Below are 19708 nucleotides of genomic sequence, written 5' to 3'. Positions count from 1 at the left end.
ATACAGGCAGGTTCATTCAAATCCGATTTTAACTTTTCAAGTTATTTTACAAACAGACATACAAACGAACGAACAAATGCCAGCAAAAACACACTAGTAGCCTCCTTTGCAGAGGTAGCAATTGCAATGACTTTACAAGCTTTTTACTGACCCTCCTGCAGAAGAGTAGGGAGGCACTGCTCCCCCTCAAAACAAGAATGTTAAGAAAAGATATATTCTTCCTAGATCTTTCACATGAGTACACACTTTGTAGTTATCATGAAATGAGTGATAATAAAATTATGATACCAAAGTTGTATGAATAGTTACCAAACTATGGCTCTTTAAATGTCTACGAAGCATTTCAAATGGTGAAGCATAAACAATTATCATGTCACATCTGTCTCATGACCATTGAAGGTCTTTCATATTCTACTTTCAGGACATGATTTGTAACGTTCCAGTTCAAGCTTTCCCGGAGAAATCTTTTCTTTTCATGATTTTTCCAGAATTCCACTGAAAATACCAACTTACTTTTCATTCTCTGTCACATGTAATGACAATCTATCATGTTATCCAACAAGGTATTACAAAGGAAGAATGGTAAATGCAGGAAATCCTTTGCGAGGAATAACAGGACCTTGACACAGCATACCAGGTGACTATAACTTCTCAGAACTTACCGTTGCATTGGGCTGGAATCTGTAAATGAACTCCTTCATGTTTGGGATGAAGATTTCGTTGTAGAACGTGATAATGGAAACGGCGTCCCTGTTAGCTCCCATGTAAACACTCTTGTAGGTCTGTGGAGACCAAAAAAAAAGAAGAAAAGATTATTACTAACCCATTACACGTCTGTCGCCTAGACAACTCGATGTCACATGATGATAAAATTATGCATACCGCATCCCACAGTACATTACCTTCCAATCAAGGCACAGAATCCTCTTTAGCGCTCTTGAGTAACAACATGCCAGAAGTCACGCTAAAGAAAGGAAAATACTACAGGATACGATCTTTGCAAAAACATGACTCCAGTATCATAGCAACATGGGCTTCAAGTTATCAAAGAATGCACACATTTCAAACAAAAATGAGAGTGCTGAATTTCTCCATTAGAACATACAGGGGAAAAAAAAATGTTGTTGGCTGGGGAAATGAAACATTTTTGCCATCCCCCTGGATTTGGTTACAACATAATTTCCAATTCATTTGATAAATGGATGTGTCAATTTATGGACAATAGTCATTGCAAGCCAATGAAATGAAGAAGAAGAAGAAGAAAAAGGAGGAGGAGGAAAAGGAGGAGGAGGAGGGAGGAGGAGGGGGAGGAAGAGGAGGAGGAATAGGAGGAGGAGGAGGAGGAGGAGGACAAAGAAGAATGTCTGTGAGCCATACCTGTGAAGAAGCATGGGGGAGCCCTCGGTACATATCCACAATCCGCTTGAATTTCAGCTCAAGGTCACTCACTTTGCACACCCCAAAGATGCAGCACATGATTATCTGGGAGAATTAGGGAGAAAGAGATGTCTTTAACTCTTAATGTGCCAGGCCCAAAACCCCTAACGTGCCAGAGATTTTTAGCCAGTGCTCGGAAGCTCCGAATCTGGATAGACAGGGTAATTTCAAACTGTCATATCTCTGTAATTACTGCTTGTTTTGAAATGTTGTCTGCACAAAAAATGTGGAGAAATGGTAATTCTTTCGTGCCATGTCGTCAGTTTGCAGTAATATTTATCCTAATTTGAAATATTGCTGAAAGAAATCATATCATAAAAAAATTATTAAGAAATTTTGGGTAGCATGAAAAGGAAGAATTAATTGTGAATTTTCTTCAATAGAACGTGTGTTTGACTCTGTGACAAAGTTTTAGATATACATTTTTTCTTTCGAATGATACCACATTTGTCAACTAGAGTCGTATACTTTCAAAGATATTCGCAGTTTGTTTTGCCCATGCAATTTACTTTTTTGACCGAGTAGTTCATTCCCAAACTTTGGTTATTTAGTCCCGGTTCCTCTTTGAGAGTAAAGGTAATTGTCCCGGGTCTTGGAGGAGAGTCTTTCCACTCTTTTATCCATTTGAGCAGGAAGTGCCAACAGTAATCCCTCTTTTGTTAGTGTGAGGGGCGAGCGTGCCCTATTGAAATCGGCAGTCCTTTGTCGGTGAGGGGCTCGTTGGCGTGCGAGCCCATGGTCACAGGCGGAGATAATCCGAGGATGCCTTGAACAATGTGCTACACTGTCGGACCAAAAAATATCTTATTGACAATGCGGCGCATGCCTTCCTTATTATTTCATCAAAAGTCTACGAGTAATCGATCAATGGTCAGTTCCTTGTTTTGCGTAGCTACCCACCACCAAAGCGATCGCGGCATGACTAAAGTGTAACCTTAGTAACTTCATAACAACGACGCGTGTTTGGCTCACAACAAGCGATTTACTCACAGCACCACGAGGACAGCCGCTGAAACCTGCAGTTGAAGCCACGTGCTTGTTGCGCCTAGCGCTGGCTGAAACCAGATACGTGGAACAAAGTGGAATTTGAAAATATAGCACTACACATATCTACATAATCCTCATTCTGAAACGTTCACCAGATTTTGAAGAGCAATCAGACCCTCATCTAGGTCTAATATTCCCGCGAACTGTATGCGAACATCGTTTTGTAGGAATATGAAATTCTCAAACTAATTAGTCTATTTCAAAATGAAGGACATAATGGCACACAGACCAAGAACTACACATCCATATGAAATAAACAAAGGTTACTGATAGTTCATTTGCGTGCACTGCAGTGCGGTGATTCGGGGGGGGGGGGGGGGAGGCGTAAAGAAATGGAGAGAGTGATTTTTGGTTTGCGTATTTCTGAATATTTCAAAAGATTTTGATCGGTAACAATATCATTGTTTACTGAAATTATTTTGGAGCTTAGTGAGTTTCATTTTCGTATCGCACCAATATTATGACCATGTGAAAAAATCTATTACTTTGCTTTTTGACGTGATCGGTACATTGGGTGTTGGGTAACACTTACAAACAGAATATCAGCGATATTAGAGGTATCCCAGAAATTGTACTTCACTTCGGAAAAGTGTTTTGATGCTGGACCTTCGCATGACGGCAGATTCATTTCCCGACATTTTAACCGCTAACGTCTCACAACCTTAGTAATATCGGAGAAAACTGCAAAATCAGAATGTAAAGTCTAGCACTCATCCGTCGCGAAAGTCATGCATCCACACATCAAAGAATATGATCAAGTCAAGCACGCATCCTTATGTTTTGAAAAAAAAAGAAAATATATATAAAATTGTTAAACATTATATGATTAGTATGATCACGTTATTTGAGGTAAAAAAAAAAAAAAAAAACATAAGGGAAAACATTTGAGGTGCAGTAAAAACTAAAATCTTTCCAACAAAATTACCATGATGCAAAATGATAGAAAGAGAGAATCAAAGGACTTCAAAAATCATCGTACCCGTGTAGCAGCTATAAAGAAGAAGGCAATGCTGGTAAGTGGGATTGAGCCGCCGGGGCAACAAAATATCAAGCAAAGAAACAAGATGTCAATCAATCAAACAAACAAACAACGAAAAGAAACTACAAACATAAAGACAACCTTTAGAAACTCTGCTAATGTGGGCTTTTTTGATGTCATTATCTCTCTTTTGAAATTACGTCTCCTTACTCGCTAATCGCTCCTGATTAGTTTACGTTATTCAGCAGTATAGTCAATACAGCTATCTTCTGTCGGAAGATCTGAGGCGCTTTTCTTATTGCTGCTAATTCTGTTCACTACACGTCTTGTAACTCAGAGTGTCATCTTTTTCTCTAGCAGAAACAGTATTTACACTCTATACTGTCGAAGTTCAGTCGTCCCGGTGTAGCGTAGAATGCTAGCTTCATTATTCATACTTTTCTTTATCAATTTTTATGATTTCGATCACTGATCGTGCCTTTGCATAAATCAAAGTATGTGCTCTGTCTCACCCTCTCTTTCTCTCTCCCTCACTCTCTCTTTATATCTTGCCCCTCAACTTCTTCATTTCTGATCGTTGACTTGTTATTCACATTAGGCATAATTGACTGTGAAGTTACGATAATCTCAATGTCAATAGTAATCACTATCGCTGCAAAGGAAGGGGGAAGTTTTCGCCGTCTGGTTCATGAGTTCAATTAGATACGCTCAATGATGATAATAATTATACATAATAAATGAATGCATGTACACGCCAAATACAGAATGAGCTGTTTTTCACGTTTGTAGTTTCGTATACATCCATGCAATCACTCGTATGCTGTAGGATGCATATAGGATGATGCTTCATTTCGCTACAAACTGAAGGGTTTCAAGGAATGAATGCAGAACACAGGTGGTACTGAAACTCATATTTTGTTGTGCACAGAAATGAAGCAAAATATGCTATAGGCAAAGGGAGTCGAAGTAATTCCTGTCAAAGATTAATTTGGAAACGTGTTTTACTGACCTAAAAACTCAAACCATGTTCAATAAAGCGTAGGTGTCACGCTAGTATATAAGTTTCATTCACAGGCTTCGACTATAACTATCATAGGGCTCTTCTAGTCTTCATAAAACATGTATCGTTTTCTTGCAGCTCCGCGATGCTCACTGCATTTGAAAGTCGACCGAAAGAACTCTCACAAAAGGCGAAGTTTGTATATGCTTATACTGCGTTTATTCATGAACTAAAGCTTTCTTTGAACATGCAAAATCTTCACAACTTATGCTACCATCAGGGGAGGTCTCTTGAATTCTTGGTTTCTGTTCTGTACGTTGCTCTGATTGACTCTTCTTTCTTGGTAAAGACCCTATCTGCGCTAATGATAATCATTTCCTATTTTTTCTCACAGTCCGTCGAAATCAGAGGCCTTCCTTCAACACCCTGTCATTACCACATTCTTCATACAAGGTACCCCACGTATTTCAAGTACCTGTATACAGCTTGTTGATTTTCTTTTTTTGATAACAATTAGATGCATTACTGACATAATCACTTCTTGAAAAATGTACACGAAAATCGTTGGCACAATGCATACAGTCAATCCACGTTGCTATAGACATGATGGAGGATGGTTATGGAAATACATGTACGGACCCATCACAACAGCCACGTCCCACCGGTATCGAGACAGGAGTAATGCAACTGGAATGGACAGAATTTGAATCTGTTTTGAAAATTGAATAATACAGAGCTAAAAAATGATAGTTTGATTTTTTTTAAGAACATGTGAATACCTCTAGTATCCAAAATTCACGGAAATGGGTATTGTACTGCCCGCGATCTTCAATTCTGATCTGTGGTAACAGCGAGTTCTTCAGATCGGCGACGCTAACATCAAGACGGCGCAGATTCCCGTGTTGGACAATGATCATGGCTGTTGGCTGTGTCGCGCATGTTCAGAACATAATGATCTGCCTGATTAGCGTCCTCTTAGCGTTTGCGAGGCAAATCTTTAGTTCGTGTTTATACCACTGTGTGGTCAAGATGAGAGAGATGAATGGCAAGTTTTATGATTGAAACTTGTCTGTGTTCTTTCTTTCCTTTTTCTCGCAAAAGCTGATTGCTTTTCTTATAGGCTACAACACGGTATTATGTATCCTGAAGAAGCTTTGCAAAGCGGAATAAACAAAAAAATCTGACTGCAGCATGAAGGAGAAGCATTTTATGTTCTGCTTTACATGGTACATATTTTGTCCTATACTATTATGACAGAGAAGAAGCGCCGTCTTAGGTTATCAAGCGCAGTCGTTATAACATTACTGTCAAAATATATATATATATATATACTTCTATATACATGTCGGTAGAAAAGATGAAGAAGTAGAATGGTAATGAATTTTGAAAGTCCGAATGTGCTAATAAATAGCACTGTTGGACTGTCAAAATGCATTACCACTCTACTTGTTTATCTTTTCTTTACTGGTACCAACACGCGGACTATGAGTTTCATAATACATAATCATAATCTATATATATATATAGCATACAAGGTGAAGCGGCTTGGCCTCCTACGTTGTGGGTGCTGCATTATATTCATGTGTAGGTGTGACGGGAAAGACTGCTCGCAGATGTTGCAGTAATGTTCACTAATAGCCTTTTACTCTCCCAAGCTTTCGACCGAGTTACCAGTCTTTTTCAAGGGCTTGGAACGTAAACACAAAAGCAGAAAAGCAACCAATTTGCATACATTTGAACAGAATAAGGCAAAATCGTATATAAAGGTATATATATATATATATATATATATATATATATACATATATATATATATATATATATATATATATATATATATATATATATATATATATATTCACAACAGTAGGTCAATATAAACTCCGTTGGAGACATAAATTTGACGCATTTTCGCCCATAGGGCTTTGTCAAGTCAATACATTTGACACTTTACGTCTCCAACGGAGTTTATATTGACCTACTGTAGTGAATCTATACTTTCTTAGGACTCCGAGAAGAAACTATTTGTTGCTGTTATATATATATACATATATATATTATATATATATATATATATATACATATAAGAGAGAGAGAGAGAGAGCGAGGAAGAGAAGGCGCCTTGTACAGAACAAGTGTACATGTAGCTACTTCATTATTCATCCAGGGTGAGAAGATAAGGGCATTCACGAACGTAGTTCAACGAATGTGTGTATACGTGGAACATGTACGTTGAATTATCTATACGTCCATGAATGCCTTTATCTATTCCCACTCTGCATATTATGTATGTATGTATATCTTTTAAATCGACATGACAATGCTTTATTGAAATGAATATTTAATTTCTTTTCAATATTTAGTTCGTTGACATACTTGATGAAACCTAGATTTACAGCCCACAATCAATTGCGCGATAATATAGTCTGTCACAATCATTCACGTGTTTGATTCTGCTGGCAGAAAAGGTACAATATGACAGGGAAAAGGTAAGGTTGACATTCGCAATTGAGGTGTTGCCAGTTCAAAACACTCATTCCCCATTATTTTACGAGTGTTTACAGACCGATATTCTTGTTTCGACGGGATAAGTTCATATATTTCCATAGTTTGACCAACAAAATACTGACACATGTTTTTCGAATGTAACAAACCATGACCAAGGTTGGATATCATGGCCTTCTTTTGTCTGAGGCGGTCTTTCGGTAGGCGCTTTCATCTATGCAAATAAGGCACTCTTATTGTATTCGCGGTGAGGTGGCGTGGCCATGAAACATCTATTCACGCGTGCCGCGCCTTTATTATGGGCTAGGTTTTGGAAATAGGCGACACTCTTTCTTTTCAGGTCTTTCAAACGAAAGTTTTATTCTAGAGCTATAATAACCTTTGCTTATACGTGATTGGCGAAGGTATCGAACGTTGATAGTTTTAATCCTGCTATTCTATCACCCGAACTGATCACATTGACTTACATAAGAAGGGGGAAATTGCCAGTGATCATCATTTATCTCGATCTCTCCTGCGATTCAACAACGTTACTGCTTCATAATCTCTAAATACTCTATCAGTCTCTCCTGAATGAGCTAAAGTGTGCTCGCTTCTATGGCTCCACCGAGAAAACGGCGAAGGCGTGAGTTCACTGCCGAAGAGGTCCGTGATTTCATGTTGGACTCTGACTTCGAAATCGAGGATATTGTAGATAACAACTGGGAAGAAGACACGCAATCATCTCGTAGCAGTGAAAGCACAGAAGAACGTGATTCCTCACGTCTTCTCCCGGAGTTTGAAGAGCACGGTGAATCACTGTTTGAAGACTCGTCAGGCGACGAAGCTGATGGAGGTGACGATGACCACCTCAATGATCTACCTCCGCCTCATCCAACAACTCATGCTGAACCACTCTCCGATCACGATTGGCGGAGACTTGAGCCTGACGAGCGATTCAAGTCAAGTCGACGAGTGTATGACGACCAACCCAGACTACTTTTCGACGCTGAAGGATTGGAGCCAGTGGACTTTTTTACGAAGTTCTATCCGACTCCCATCTTTGCCCACATAGCAGATGAAACGAACAAGTATGCGCAACAATTCTTCGATTGCCCAGCGCCCCTCCCAGAGGCTTCTCGATTCGGCGTATGGCTGGACACCGATGAGGAGGAGATACGCGCTTTCACCGCACTTCAAATAGCGATGGGACTGGTGTCAAAGCCATCTGTGCCTCAGTACTGGGAAACGAACTCCGACATCTTAGTGACTCCTGGGTTTGCCGACGTCATTTCCAGGAATCGATTTCAGCTATTGAACACCTTCCTTCATTTCAATGACAACGAGAAGCTCGTGCCCCGTGGACAGCCCGGTTTCGACCCCCTTCACAAGACGCGCCCCCTCATCGATATGTCCCAGCCGACGTACCTTGAGCATTTCCTTCCCGGGGGATACCTGTCAATCGACGAGAGCTTGGCGCCGTTCAAAGGAAGAATCTCCTACAGACAGTACATCCCAAACAAACCACGGAAATGGGGGATAAAATTCTGGATGCTCTGTGACGCCCAAACGGGATTTTGTCTGCGGTGGCGGCAGTATGTCGGAGCCGAGGGACAAGACAATGGGGACAGCGCCACTGAAGCCCTGGTGAAACAGCTGACGGAGCCATTCTACAACACGGATCGCGTGATCGTGATGGACAACTATTATAGTTCCGTAAAGCTCTACGAGGATCTGTCACGGAACGGACTTGGAGCCTGTGGAACGGTGAGGAGCAACCGACGAGGACTTCCAGAAGAGATCCGACGTGGTGGTCTGCACCTTGCGAAAGGTGACGATCCCGTGTTTTTCGCCAAAGGGAGGGAGATGTCAGCAGTGACTTGGCATGACGTGAAACTCGTGAACGTGCTGTCGACCGTCAGCAGCAACGATCTCAAACAGAAGCAGATACGGAGTAAGAACGCCGAAGGAGGTCGCCGTACGATTCAGAAGCCAGCAACTGTTGACGTGTACAACAGGTTCATGAACGGCGTGGACAAAATGGATCAACGCATGTCCTACTACCGCTACCCTCATAAGAAAATCAAGGGATACCGCGTAACCTACCACTTCACCATGGAAGTAGCTCTCGTGAACGCTTACATCGCATTTCGCATGGCTGGCCACAAGATGTCCACGCGCGACTTCAGATGTCGGGTGATTGAGGGTCTGCTGAACGGCTACAGAGCATCTCGCTATCGTCGGACACCGTCACCTCCCATCGCCGACAACGAGGCAAGACTGACTGAGCGCCACTTCCCAGCAGAGTTCGAAGATCGACAACATCGTCCTGACTGCTACGTGTGTTCGGACCGCAGGAGGGGAAGGCGAAGACAGACGAGGACATACTGCCGACAATGTGGACTTGCTATGTGTTGCATCCCGTGTTTCGAGATCTACCACACCAGAAAAGATTTCCGATCATAGGTCACAAACACTGAGTCTTCTGATGACATGAACTCTAAACAATGTCATGAACTTGTCGTGTATAGGCCTGTCTACCGTTGCTTATAGAATATGCATGTTCAAATTACAGCTCACAGATGGCAAGCATTTCCAGGTGCATGATTCATTGTAATTACATGGACATTATTGGTTTTACGATCCAAGACTGAGATGTATTGAAGTATAATCGCGATATCTGTCTGAACTTCACCCCAAAAGAAACGTTCCGTGTACTCTCACTTGTACTCATTTGCATGTACACAAAACCAGGTGGTTATTGTCTGTCAAATCGATCCCAGTTACCAATGATTATGTCATTAGCCAGGGTAACGTGAAATCTTTAGACATGAATTTCTCTGCCAAGTTATCTCTCATATTACATTGCCTATTTACAGTGTACACACAATGTATGTACATTTCAATAATGGTGATATTCCCGTAATTGTAAGGATTGGTTATTTATTATCCGTAAGTCTTCGAAATAGTAATTAATAGCATTAAAAAAATCAAATACTGTACAAAGAGATAAACGTTCATATTGATGATATGGTTATACACAAAATATCAATGACAATGTGATAATTTATTGAGATGTAGCTCACAAGTTCTTGTATTATCAGAAAAGGTTGATATTATGGGTCAAATCGATCCCCATGAGTAACCAGTGATATGCCAGTGATTGTGCCACTAGCACTAGTTTATTATCAACTTGTACTAGTAATTTATTTTGTATACATACATATGTCCGACAAATTATGGAATTATGGATTTGTGTAGTGCTCATTACACTTACAATGTATACTTGTCAGTGGCAATTCTGAATCTCGATGGTATATTGTGTTTATGAATTCAATGGTGTATCTTATCAAACTTTAGATTATGTGGGGTTATTTATGTCATTGTGTAATTATTCCTTGGCTCTTCAACAATAAGTAGCCGCTGTCATGATTTTACAGCGAGTTCCACGATCGCATTTGAATAAGTAATTGTCATATCACCACATATTACATGCATGTAAGTTGTCAATGTAAGAGCAGTGAATTCTTTTCCGGATATCACTAGTCATCGTGTGAATGAGGAATTGAAAATAAAGCATTATTCACAGTGACGAGTGAAAGAGATAAACTATACTCATCTGTTTCTTATTTGTAATTTAATCAGCGTTGCTGAGTGTGTAATGTCAGATCAAAGCTGATCAATTATAGTGAGATTGCAAAACTGAAGTGTATGTAACTACTGAAGGATACTAGTAGTATCTAGAGATATTGACGAGAGAAGGTGCAATGTATATTCAGTAACAGGTTGTATATGTGGAGTGAGATCAGTTTGAAGAGAGAATACTATTGCCAGAAAGACAGAGAGAGAGAGAGAGAGAGAGAGAGAGAGAAAGTGACGAATGGAAATGGAACTCGACGTTCCAAAAATAGTTATCTATGACATACAGTATAACGATAATAATAATAATAATAAACATGTGTGCATATAATATATATATACATATATATATATATGTATATATACATACATATATATATATAAATATATAAGTATATTATATGCGTATATTTCTTACTCTCTCTCTCTCTCTCTCTCTCTCTCTATATATATATATATATATATTGTATACATACATAGATCGAGGTCGTCAGTTTCTTCTTCGCCTAAAAACACAAAATCAAATAAACAACCGACAAACAAGACTCAAAAGCACACATACAAACAAAGCAAGAGTATGATTATTAGCACACTTAGTTGCATGTAAGGTTGGAAAAGTATAATAAGCGAAGCTGAAAACATGCACAACAAAGGAATTCATCAAATCATACACTCCATGCAAACGTACTGTACAACAACGTCAACATGTAAGCTAACAGTTTTTATATCCGCATCAAATCATACGAGACGCAAGGTACGAAGAAACAATGCACGAAGCCTTGTACAGCAATTCCTCTTTAGAGTATATAGTTCTCCCCCCCCCCAAAAAAAAAAAAAAGAGAGAGAGAGAGAAAAAAAAGAAGAAATGAAATTCGCCAATAGGGTATTAGTAACAACAAGAGTTTGAGAGACAAAGCGATTCTGTCAGAAAGAGAGAGAGAGAGAGAGAGAGAGAGAAGGGACAGATGGATATTGAGGTTAACGTTACAACAATAATTTGAAGTTATTCATATATCATAGAGAGATATAATAATTTTACCTCGACTTCTTCACTTATTTTGTGAAGTAAAGATTTGAGTTAACGACATTCTTGTATGACCAAATTGCACCAATTATTGAATATTGAAAAAGGCTGCGTCTTGATCGTTTGTATGGATAGTACCCCCCCCCCCAAAAAAAAGAACACACACACACACACATATCAAACAACACACAAACAAGAATCAAGGCAAGTTCCACAACAAAAGGTTTGATTATACGGGTACACTTAGTTCTATCTTAGATTAGAACAAAAAAGCTAAGCTAAAAAAAGGTCAAAATCACGTTGCACTTTGCACAAATTACGTAAAACAGCGTCAGGTGTCAAGTAAGACAGCCTACAGTACTGTGATCTGTTGTATTTGCCAAATTTATTCACGAAATTTTGTAGAAGAGGAAGTGCAAGAGAGTTGCTCGCCAAGTATATGAGGAGCTCATTGATACACAACAACAATAAGAAGAAATAAAGACATATCGCAAGGTTCGTAAGTCCACAGGGTTTTAGTGAGAGTTTAGTCAGTTTGAATGACTTCCGCTATCTTGGAAAGTCCTTCACGTACGTTTTTGGATTTGATCAATGTCAACATTGGAATTCCTTTTGTTGACTAGTTTTGTTGAGCACTTTACCATTTTGCAAAACATGGGACACTTATCGTCAGAAGAAAGTACACAATAAACGCATACAAAGGGCCAAAAAGATAGGACATTAGCTATCGCGATGTGTGCTTTGTGAATGTCTATGAATCGTTTACTATGTATACAGTAGGAGAGCGGATCGTATCACCGAACGCCTTTTTTTTTTGTGGCTTTGAATTCAGCACAAAGTGGATGAAATGTCGGCAAAAAATAACACCGGTTATTCACAAAGTCCTGAAAATACGAATTCAGCAAAAGTACGCAAATTATTCACTCAGGTTTTTGGAGAATAGGCTTCAAGTATATCTTTCTCTCCAAAAATTTAAAAAAAAATCAAAAGTTGTCTTTTACAACCGCAAAAAAAAAAAAAAATCGCATTATAATTAGGTACATGATTTTCGTAATGGCATAGTCAATGCTTTCACATCTTGTTCTTGCACCAGAACCACAATTCTTACCCAAGGTTCACTACATGTACCTACTAGTATTCTTACCGAGGGGAGGACAAAGAGAAAAAGAATCGGCTAATGAGGCTCATTTTTTTTTTCTCACCGCAAAATGTCTAATACGAACATTTTGAATAGTTCCCATGATAAAATCTTGCGATAAATCGACATCTTCTTCTAAATCTGAGGTAAAATGTGAATTTCTTAACGTTTTTGCATTTTTGTGTTGCATTCTATTTTTGCGGTTTCGGTCCTTATAAACGATTTGTGAGGCCAGTCTACGAGGTCCCGCGAGTATTGAAGATCGTAAGTACGCAGAAATATGCGTACGAAATTACTATGATGTCGGGCACTACCATACCAGCTGCATTATGTATTCAGTACTTCCCTTTCTCAAGGTGTGTATATCGAACTCTTTCTAGCGCTAATGATATTATGTAATGACACATTCATACACAAAAGGGGACTATACCTGGGTATTTTTATACCCTTTTCACCTCCCCCTCTTTTTCTACCATTCTGTATTTAGTCCTAAAGTACGCCAACCTAAATTTCTCCTGGTATTCACTTTCATTTGGACAAGGAGACCGGCAATGACAGGCTAAAAACAATGACGATCACGTCAACGCAAATTATATGGATGTGCCGTGCGGCTTAGTTCACGAGTCAAGTTTTCGCTTGCTGGTACGCGTGCATACACAAGGACAAAGGCGTTTTCTTCTTTTGTATCTGATTGTATGTAAGCGTCGGGACGATTACAGTACATCAAACAGACAAAAGGATGAAAGGCTTGACCGTCAAAATAAAAGCTGACCTTCTCTGAGGGACAAAATGAAAGCATGCTTTCAGCCGTCCCGCAGGACAGCATCCAAGCGGAACAAGACGACTGGAACCTCATAGAAAAGACACGCAGACTCAATAGCGTACACACGCGTGGTTTACCAATGAGACTTTTGATTTATACACAGCTCACAGAGGGTGCGCTCACGCCGAATTTTCCCGGCGCGAAGAAAACATACCTTGTCGAAAAATCATGAATTTACTCTAAAAAATCCTATGTAAGCATACACAAATATTTAGTTCAAACGATAGATACACTTATCTGCTATCATTATATATCAATGGCAGTTTCATAGTGCAAGTAATTATGATACCACAAACATTTTAATGAGCAGGAGTTTTCTTGCTCTTCTTAGTCGCCGATCGGCGACCATGGCACGTCAGGACTATGGTCGCCGATCGGCGACCATGGCACGTTAAGAGTTAAACCAATGGAGTGTCCATCCTCATGAGAAACATCATTTTGAATCAAGCAGTATACACAAATTATGTAAAAAAGTAAAATAATGAGCATACCATTTCCAGTTTCAAAGCTTAAAAAAAAAAAACATCGCTTGACACAAGGTCCTATACCACCTTAATGTAGCAGTCTATTATCATGCTGTTGCTTGTGAAGAACCTCACCACGTTCCTTTTTGTAAACTGTTGTTCCCCTTTGAATCCACTTTCAGACACATTTCTGGCTTGACTAGGCAAACCATAACAAAATGAAACACTCCATAAAAAAAGAAAAGTTGAGAACGTTTGATACTTCATTCTTCCGAGCAGGGTGAGTGGATTCCTTTACACAGATCTGAAAAGAAAAACAAAAATTACATCCCCAGGATCTATTGAGATTCAAAAGAGTTCCAATGCATCCTATAATCTTTACCGGGTCGAATAAATGATGATAATAATAATAAAAAAGTTGGATTTCTCTTCCACTAGCTTCCAGACAGCTGTAGGGATACATGGATCTTCTTCAACCTGGCACAATGTGCTTGGTTGATACCGTTTGCCGACTATAGATAGTTGCCTGGGGCAAACAAAAAGGGATTGGCATTATTCAGCATTTTTTTCTTGTGAGGGTTTGTGGGTGGACCACCTCACCCGATAAGCTTCCTGCTCTTTGCAATGAATGAATGAATGAATGAATGAATGAAGTGGAATCTTTTACATGCACAAGTTGTGACTCCCTCACACACAGGACCTCCATTCAATGTCCTACCCAAGGAACAGATTGTTTTCGAGTCTTACTTACGAGGACATCATGTATACACACAACATAGCTTAGTTACACTCACTGGGAATCAAACCCCGGCCAGTTGCTGGCAAAGTAGTGCAACAGATGGACCCACATCATTACTCTGGACACATGAATGAGAATGTAAGCGTACGTTCGAGCGCTCTCCTAAAGCGAACTGTACTGTACCGTACCCATGCTAGAGGAGAGCTCAAATGTTCATATAGTGTTCTGCACCGAGCAAAAAGTGGGCCATTTCTCGATGTGCTCCAAAAGGGTACCAAAAGTTTGCATGTGAAGAATGCATGTAACATGCACATACGTCATAATGCAAAGAGTTCATTCTCTTTGTTCGGGACATCTGTAAGTAGCGTAAGCGCGCCAAGTGAATGACCCCATTGCTACAAAATGTGTAACCCCCTCTAAAAATGACTCATGAGGTACGCTTTCTCAATGGAGCACTCCAACGCTCCAAATCTGGCACAGTTTAGTACGTTACGCTTTGGTTCAGTTCATTTTAGAGCACTCAAAAACACCATAAGATCTTACCTGATCAAGATGTCTGCCCCTGAGTAACCATGGCTTGTTGGTGATGCAGTGCTCCACACACGTCCACATTGACTTCTCCTATGACCAATATATTTGTACAGACACACAGAAAGAAAGTTGTCAAGTGTGAAAAGAAGTGAGATTATATTCACAAGACTTGCAAAAATAAAAAATGAAATGAAACAAAATACCCAGGTAGTGATAACGGCAATCGTATCAACAAAGCTTATCTGTGTTATTCTGTTTACGTGCTGTAAAGCTTTTGCAAATAGGTTTCTAAAAATCTCTGATGTGTCAACAGATTTTGCTCTAGGCAACCCTGACTTGCACTCACTGATGTGCTGCATTTCAAATTCTTGCCCATAATATCCCATGGCTTGCTTTCTACTAGGTGCCTCCGAATGTTCATTGCCTTATTTTACGTATGCCAGTCAACTACTTGAAAATGTTCAACTTTGATAGCTGGCTGCATTGACATTTGATCACACTGCTTTCAAAAGATAAGAAATCTGTTCAGAATTCACAGTAATTCCTGATCACTACCAAAATGTCATCATCTGTTCCTTCCATCATTATCAATTTTTTCATGTAAGTTTCCTCCAAATTCATTTGCAACTTTTTGAGTTTCTTTGCAAACAAACAAATAATCAAACAAATGCTAACAAAAACTTAAACTAGTTGGCGAAGGTACTGTAAACGTGGAAATTTTCGCGGTACATTAATTTTCGCGGATTTCGCGCTACGTTCGGCTAGCGCGAATTCAAAAACGCGCGAATATATCTTCGCAATTTTCTATGCACATTTTGAACGGCCTGAATTGCGTGCGCTTCGTCGATGATACTGCTACGTACTGTATAAGTGGTTTCTTTCGCGTACAGAAACTTTCGCGGTTTCCATCGGTGCGGACTTTTTCGCGTGTGTTTAAATTCGCGGTCGGTAATGATTGCGTTGTACAAGCGACGAGTTCAAAACATTTTCGCGTGATGTTAAATTCGCGGTTCAACCTCAAAGCGCGAAAAGCGCGAAAATAAAACCACCACGAAAGAAACCACTTTTACAGTAGTACAGACATGTTTACGCATATAGCAGTATCATCGCACGCACCGCACGCACCGAGCCCATGGCCGATTGGTGTGCTACATCTCCGCGACTACAGTACTAGTACTACAGTACCGGTACATGTATCGAGTATTAAAAATACGTGTACAGTGTACTACGTACTATAGTTGAGCGCTTGTACTCACACTCGCGCCGCTCCCTATGTCGCTTTCATACGCTGGCATCGCTGGATGAAAACAGCGACTGTGTATTAACCCGCTGCGGAGAGCGAATTTAAGAACCCGCGAATATGTTTTCGAGCCGCTCAGCGCGAAAAATTAATCGCGCGAAAATATTGACATTTACAGTAATAATACTTTTTAACTATTTATTACTTTAACATGGAACAATAATTAATAGTAATAATAATAGTACTAATGTGATCTCAGTGGAATTTAACAGATGACAGACAAAGACACAACCAACGTATCAACATTGCCATCATCATAGATACAGATTTCCCCCTCACTTACCAAATCCTCCCGGATACCGAGATGACCACACATGGTATGCAGTCGGAGGTACGCCAGCTGCAGTACCTTGCTGAAGAACTTGTTCAGCGTGACAGACCGGGCCCCTCCCTGGCTGGGCCTCGGGGAGGGGCAGTTCTGCCCCTCCGCGCCCCCCTGGGACGGCTTGAAAGAGGGGCTGCCATGGTGACCGCCCAGTCTGGCGGTGGCACCACCATTAGCGGTGTGCGCAGGCCTGGGATGGACACACTCGGCCTGCCTCATCTTTGAGTAGTGGCCGGGTCGGACAGGTGACAGGAACCTGCAGGAACGATGTCACAGAATGCATCATTTAACCCGTTGGGGACGGTTTGATTTTGCCACAACACGCATTTCCCATAGACACCTGCCCGAGTTTACTCGTGACTCGTCCTCAACGGGTTAAAGGGGACCACGTGAAGATTTTCAGACTTTTAGGTTTGAACATCTATAAATCAGTTATACTTAGTACAGAGTTTGAGAATTTATAGTGACTGGGATGAGGAATAATAATGTTTTCAAAATTTATAAAAAGTTGCAATGAACAAGGATGATGACATGGCAGCCTCATCATAACAATGCATGAGCTGGGGCTCAAGGAAGCAGAACAAAAGAAGAAGGCATGCATAGATTCTACACAGGTAAACTTGTTGAGCAGACGGTATTGTAATGGAATTACACTGCTACATTTCTGAAATATGTGAGGATCTATGTCATCAACACTGTTCAGTGTAATTTGTGGAAGATTTTCATTTAATTGGTTTCTCTGCTCAAGGACCCAAATCAATTGATGACTTGCTGACTTTACATGTTCTGCTCAAACGCACAACTGCGCACAAATCAATCGATAAATCGCAAAATGCCACAGTACATTCAAAGCGCCACATAAAATTCTACTCCTCAGACATACAGCTCGCAGTGCACAGTGACTAAATACAACTATTCCATAGTGATTTTTGGTTAAAATTTTAATTTTCTGTCAAGGTATTGTCTTCAAATTGTCATGCCTCCCGGCCTATTCGAAAGCATAGCTACCTGGCGTAATTATGACCAATAATACAATTTTGCAGTCTGTTTTGGCGTTACAATTTGAATACTGGCCATATGCAAGAAAAATAGGCATAGTTTTGTGATGAAATTTACATCACAGAAAAGCTTGCAAATTTCTAAAACCTTTGCTGTACTGCAAATCTAACACAAAATGTTTCTATGAAAAGTTATGTGGCTTTGAAATACGGAAAGACTTCCAAAAGGACTCATGCGTTGCAGTCTCAGAATAATGTTGGCACAATGAGGGTTTACACTGTGGCACACAATGAGTTAAACATGAACAGTGAATTTCACTGCCCCCTCTCAACACCAAGACCAAACTTTCTCCAAAGCTACTTGTCCTCATTCACCAGACAGAGTGGAGAATCAAAGACTGAAATGGGCCCCATGTTTCATGAAGACAGACGAAAACATTACCTTGAATTATTAACCTTGTCTGCAATGCATGGGTACATTACTTTTTTTTTACAGTTCTTTCACAATTGGGGCTCAACATTTTCCTCACAATGTACATTCATCTACAGAATATTCAACATTTTTCTTGCTTCTTTTTTTTTTTCCATTATATACATATCTATTTGAAGGTGCATTGAATACCATTATACAACACCTAATTAGAATGTAGCTATTTGATTGGTCGATTGCCCATTACGTGACATTTATTTAAAAGTTCCATCTCACGTTCTGGCTGTTAGCTGTGCAATTTTGTTTGAGCAAAAATGGATAGCGCATGACTGACGTCACCCATTTCCATTGACTCCCCTGTTAAACTCAAGATTGGACTCGCAAGTTTTTGTTCCATCGCACAGCTCTGATGTCACAACAAACAAACATTTGCCACGCCCACTCAACAATTACAAGCGCGCTACTTTTGTCACTCATTTTTGTAAACAACTTCCTTTCGCATATGCGTACACTGTACACACAGTGACTGCGACTGTGCGGCTACTCATTTGTCTTTCACAGAAAATGGTTGCCATATCTGTGCTAAATTCAAGAATCTGTGTGAGCCAAATCTGTTGACGTTCGAGGTGTTGTACAAAACAAATAGTGTATGGTCTTTACTTGTGCAATGGAACAAGATTTCGCACTCGGTGAAAGATGAGGAGCACTATTCAACTCGGTGTCGCCTCGTTGAATAGAGCGCCTCTATCTTTCACCTCGTGCGAAATCTTGTACCATCGCACTCGTGACCATTCACTATTTGTATACTGATAACTGATCAATAGATACTTATCAATGTATCTACTAATGGATGGAGTGGCTGAATGATTGAAAGAACACACAAACTTACATGTCTGCAGCTGTCGTGGACTGAGACACCACACCTGCTCTTGGACTCTGCAATACAGTGGAGCAAGAAGCAAAATAGATTGGCAAAAAGCATTCACAATCATATTTCTCCAGTACCTGTTACACTTTCCACGATTCCATGGTTGGAAGTGGAAATGATTCTTAGAGAACGAGGGTCATATCAATGTGCTCAGTTTGACTTCAGTTTATCATGCACAGTCTGACATATTTTGAGGTGTGCCAGGGCTAAAGTGGCATGAAGTCACAAACACTCGCTAATGATCATGCAGTTTGAGTGACACCAACATACAGATGATTGTGTGGGACTAGTCATGCTATCATGTGAGAGTTAGTTTATACTTGATTGCTACATGTATCAAAGCATTGTGCTTTAAAGGAACTTCTACACCAAGCTGATTCCACAAAAATGACAGGATCTCTGTAATATCCAATATTACATTG

The 19708-nt window shown here is 40.0% G+C and overlaps 1 protein-coding gene across 1 annotated transcript in view; it reads right to left on the bottom strand.

Moving 5' to 3' along the window:
* LOC139742670 (retinoblastoma-associated protein-like) overlaps positions 1–19708 on the bottom strand; it is a 37631-nt gene that overhangs the window by 5737 nt on the left and 12186 nt on the right. The window contains exons 14-18 of the mRNA XM_071653200.1: positions 19248–19294; positions 16889–17186; positions 15318–15395; positions 1378–1482; positions 663–782 (exon numbers count right to left, since the gene is read on the bottom strand). Coding sequence (XP_071509301.1) covers positions 663–782; positions 1378–1482; positions 15318–15395; positions 16889–17186; positions 19248–19294 — 648 coding nt within the window. The remainder of the gene's footprint in view (positions 1–662; positions 783–1377; positions 1483–15317; positions 15396–16888; positions 17187–19247; positions 19295–19708) is intronic.

This window comes from Diadema antillarum, unplaced genomic scaffold (assembly GCF_040938485.1).
Source record: "Diadema antillarum isolate AM-2024a unplaced genomic scaffold, OU_Dant_1.0 seq00001013_RagTag, whole genome shotgun sequence".
Classification (NCBI taxonomy): Eukaryota; Metazoa; Echinodermata; class Echinoidea; order Diadematoida; family Diadematidae; genus Diadema; species Diadema antillarum.
This window is presented reverse-complemented; position numbering and strand designations above follow the sequence as displayed.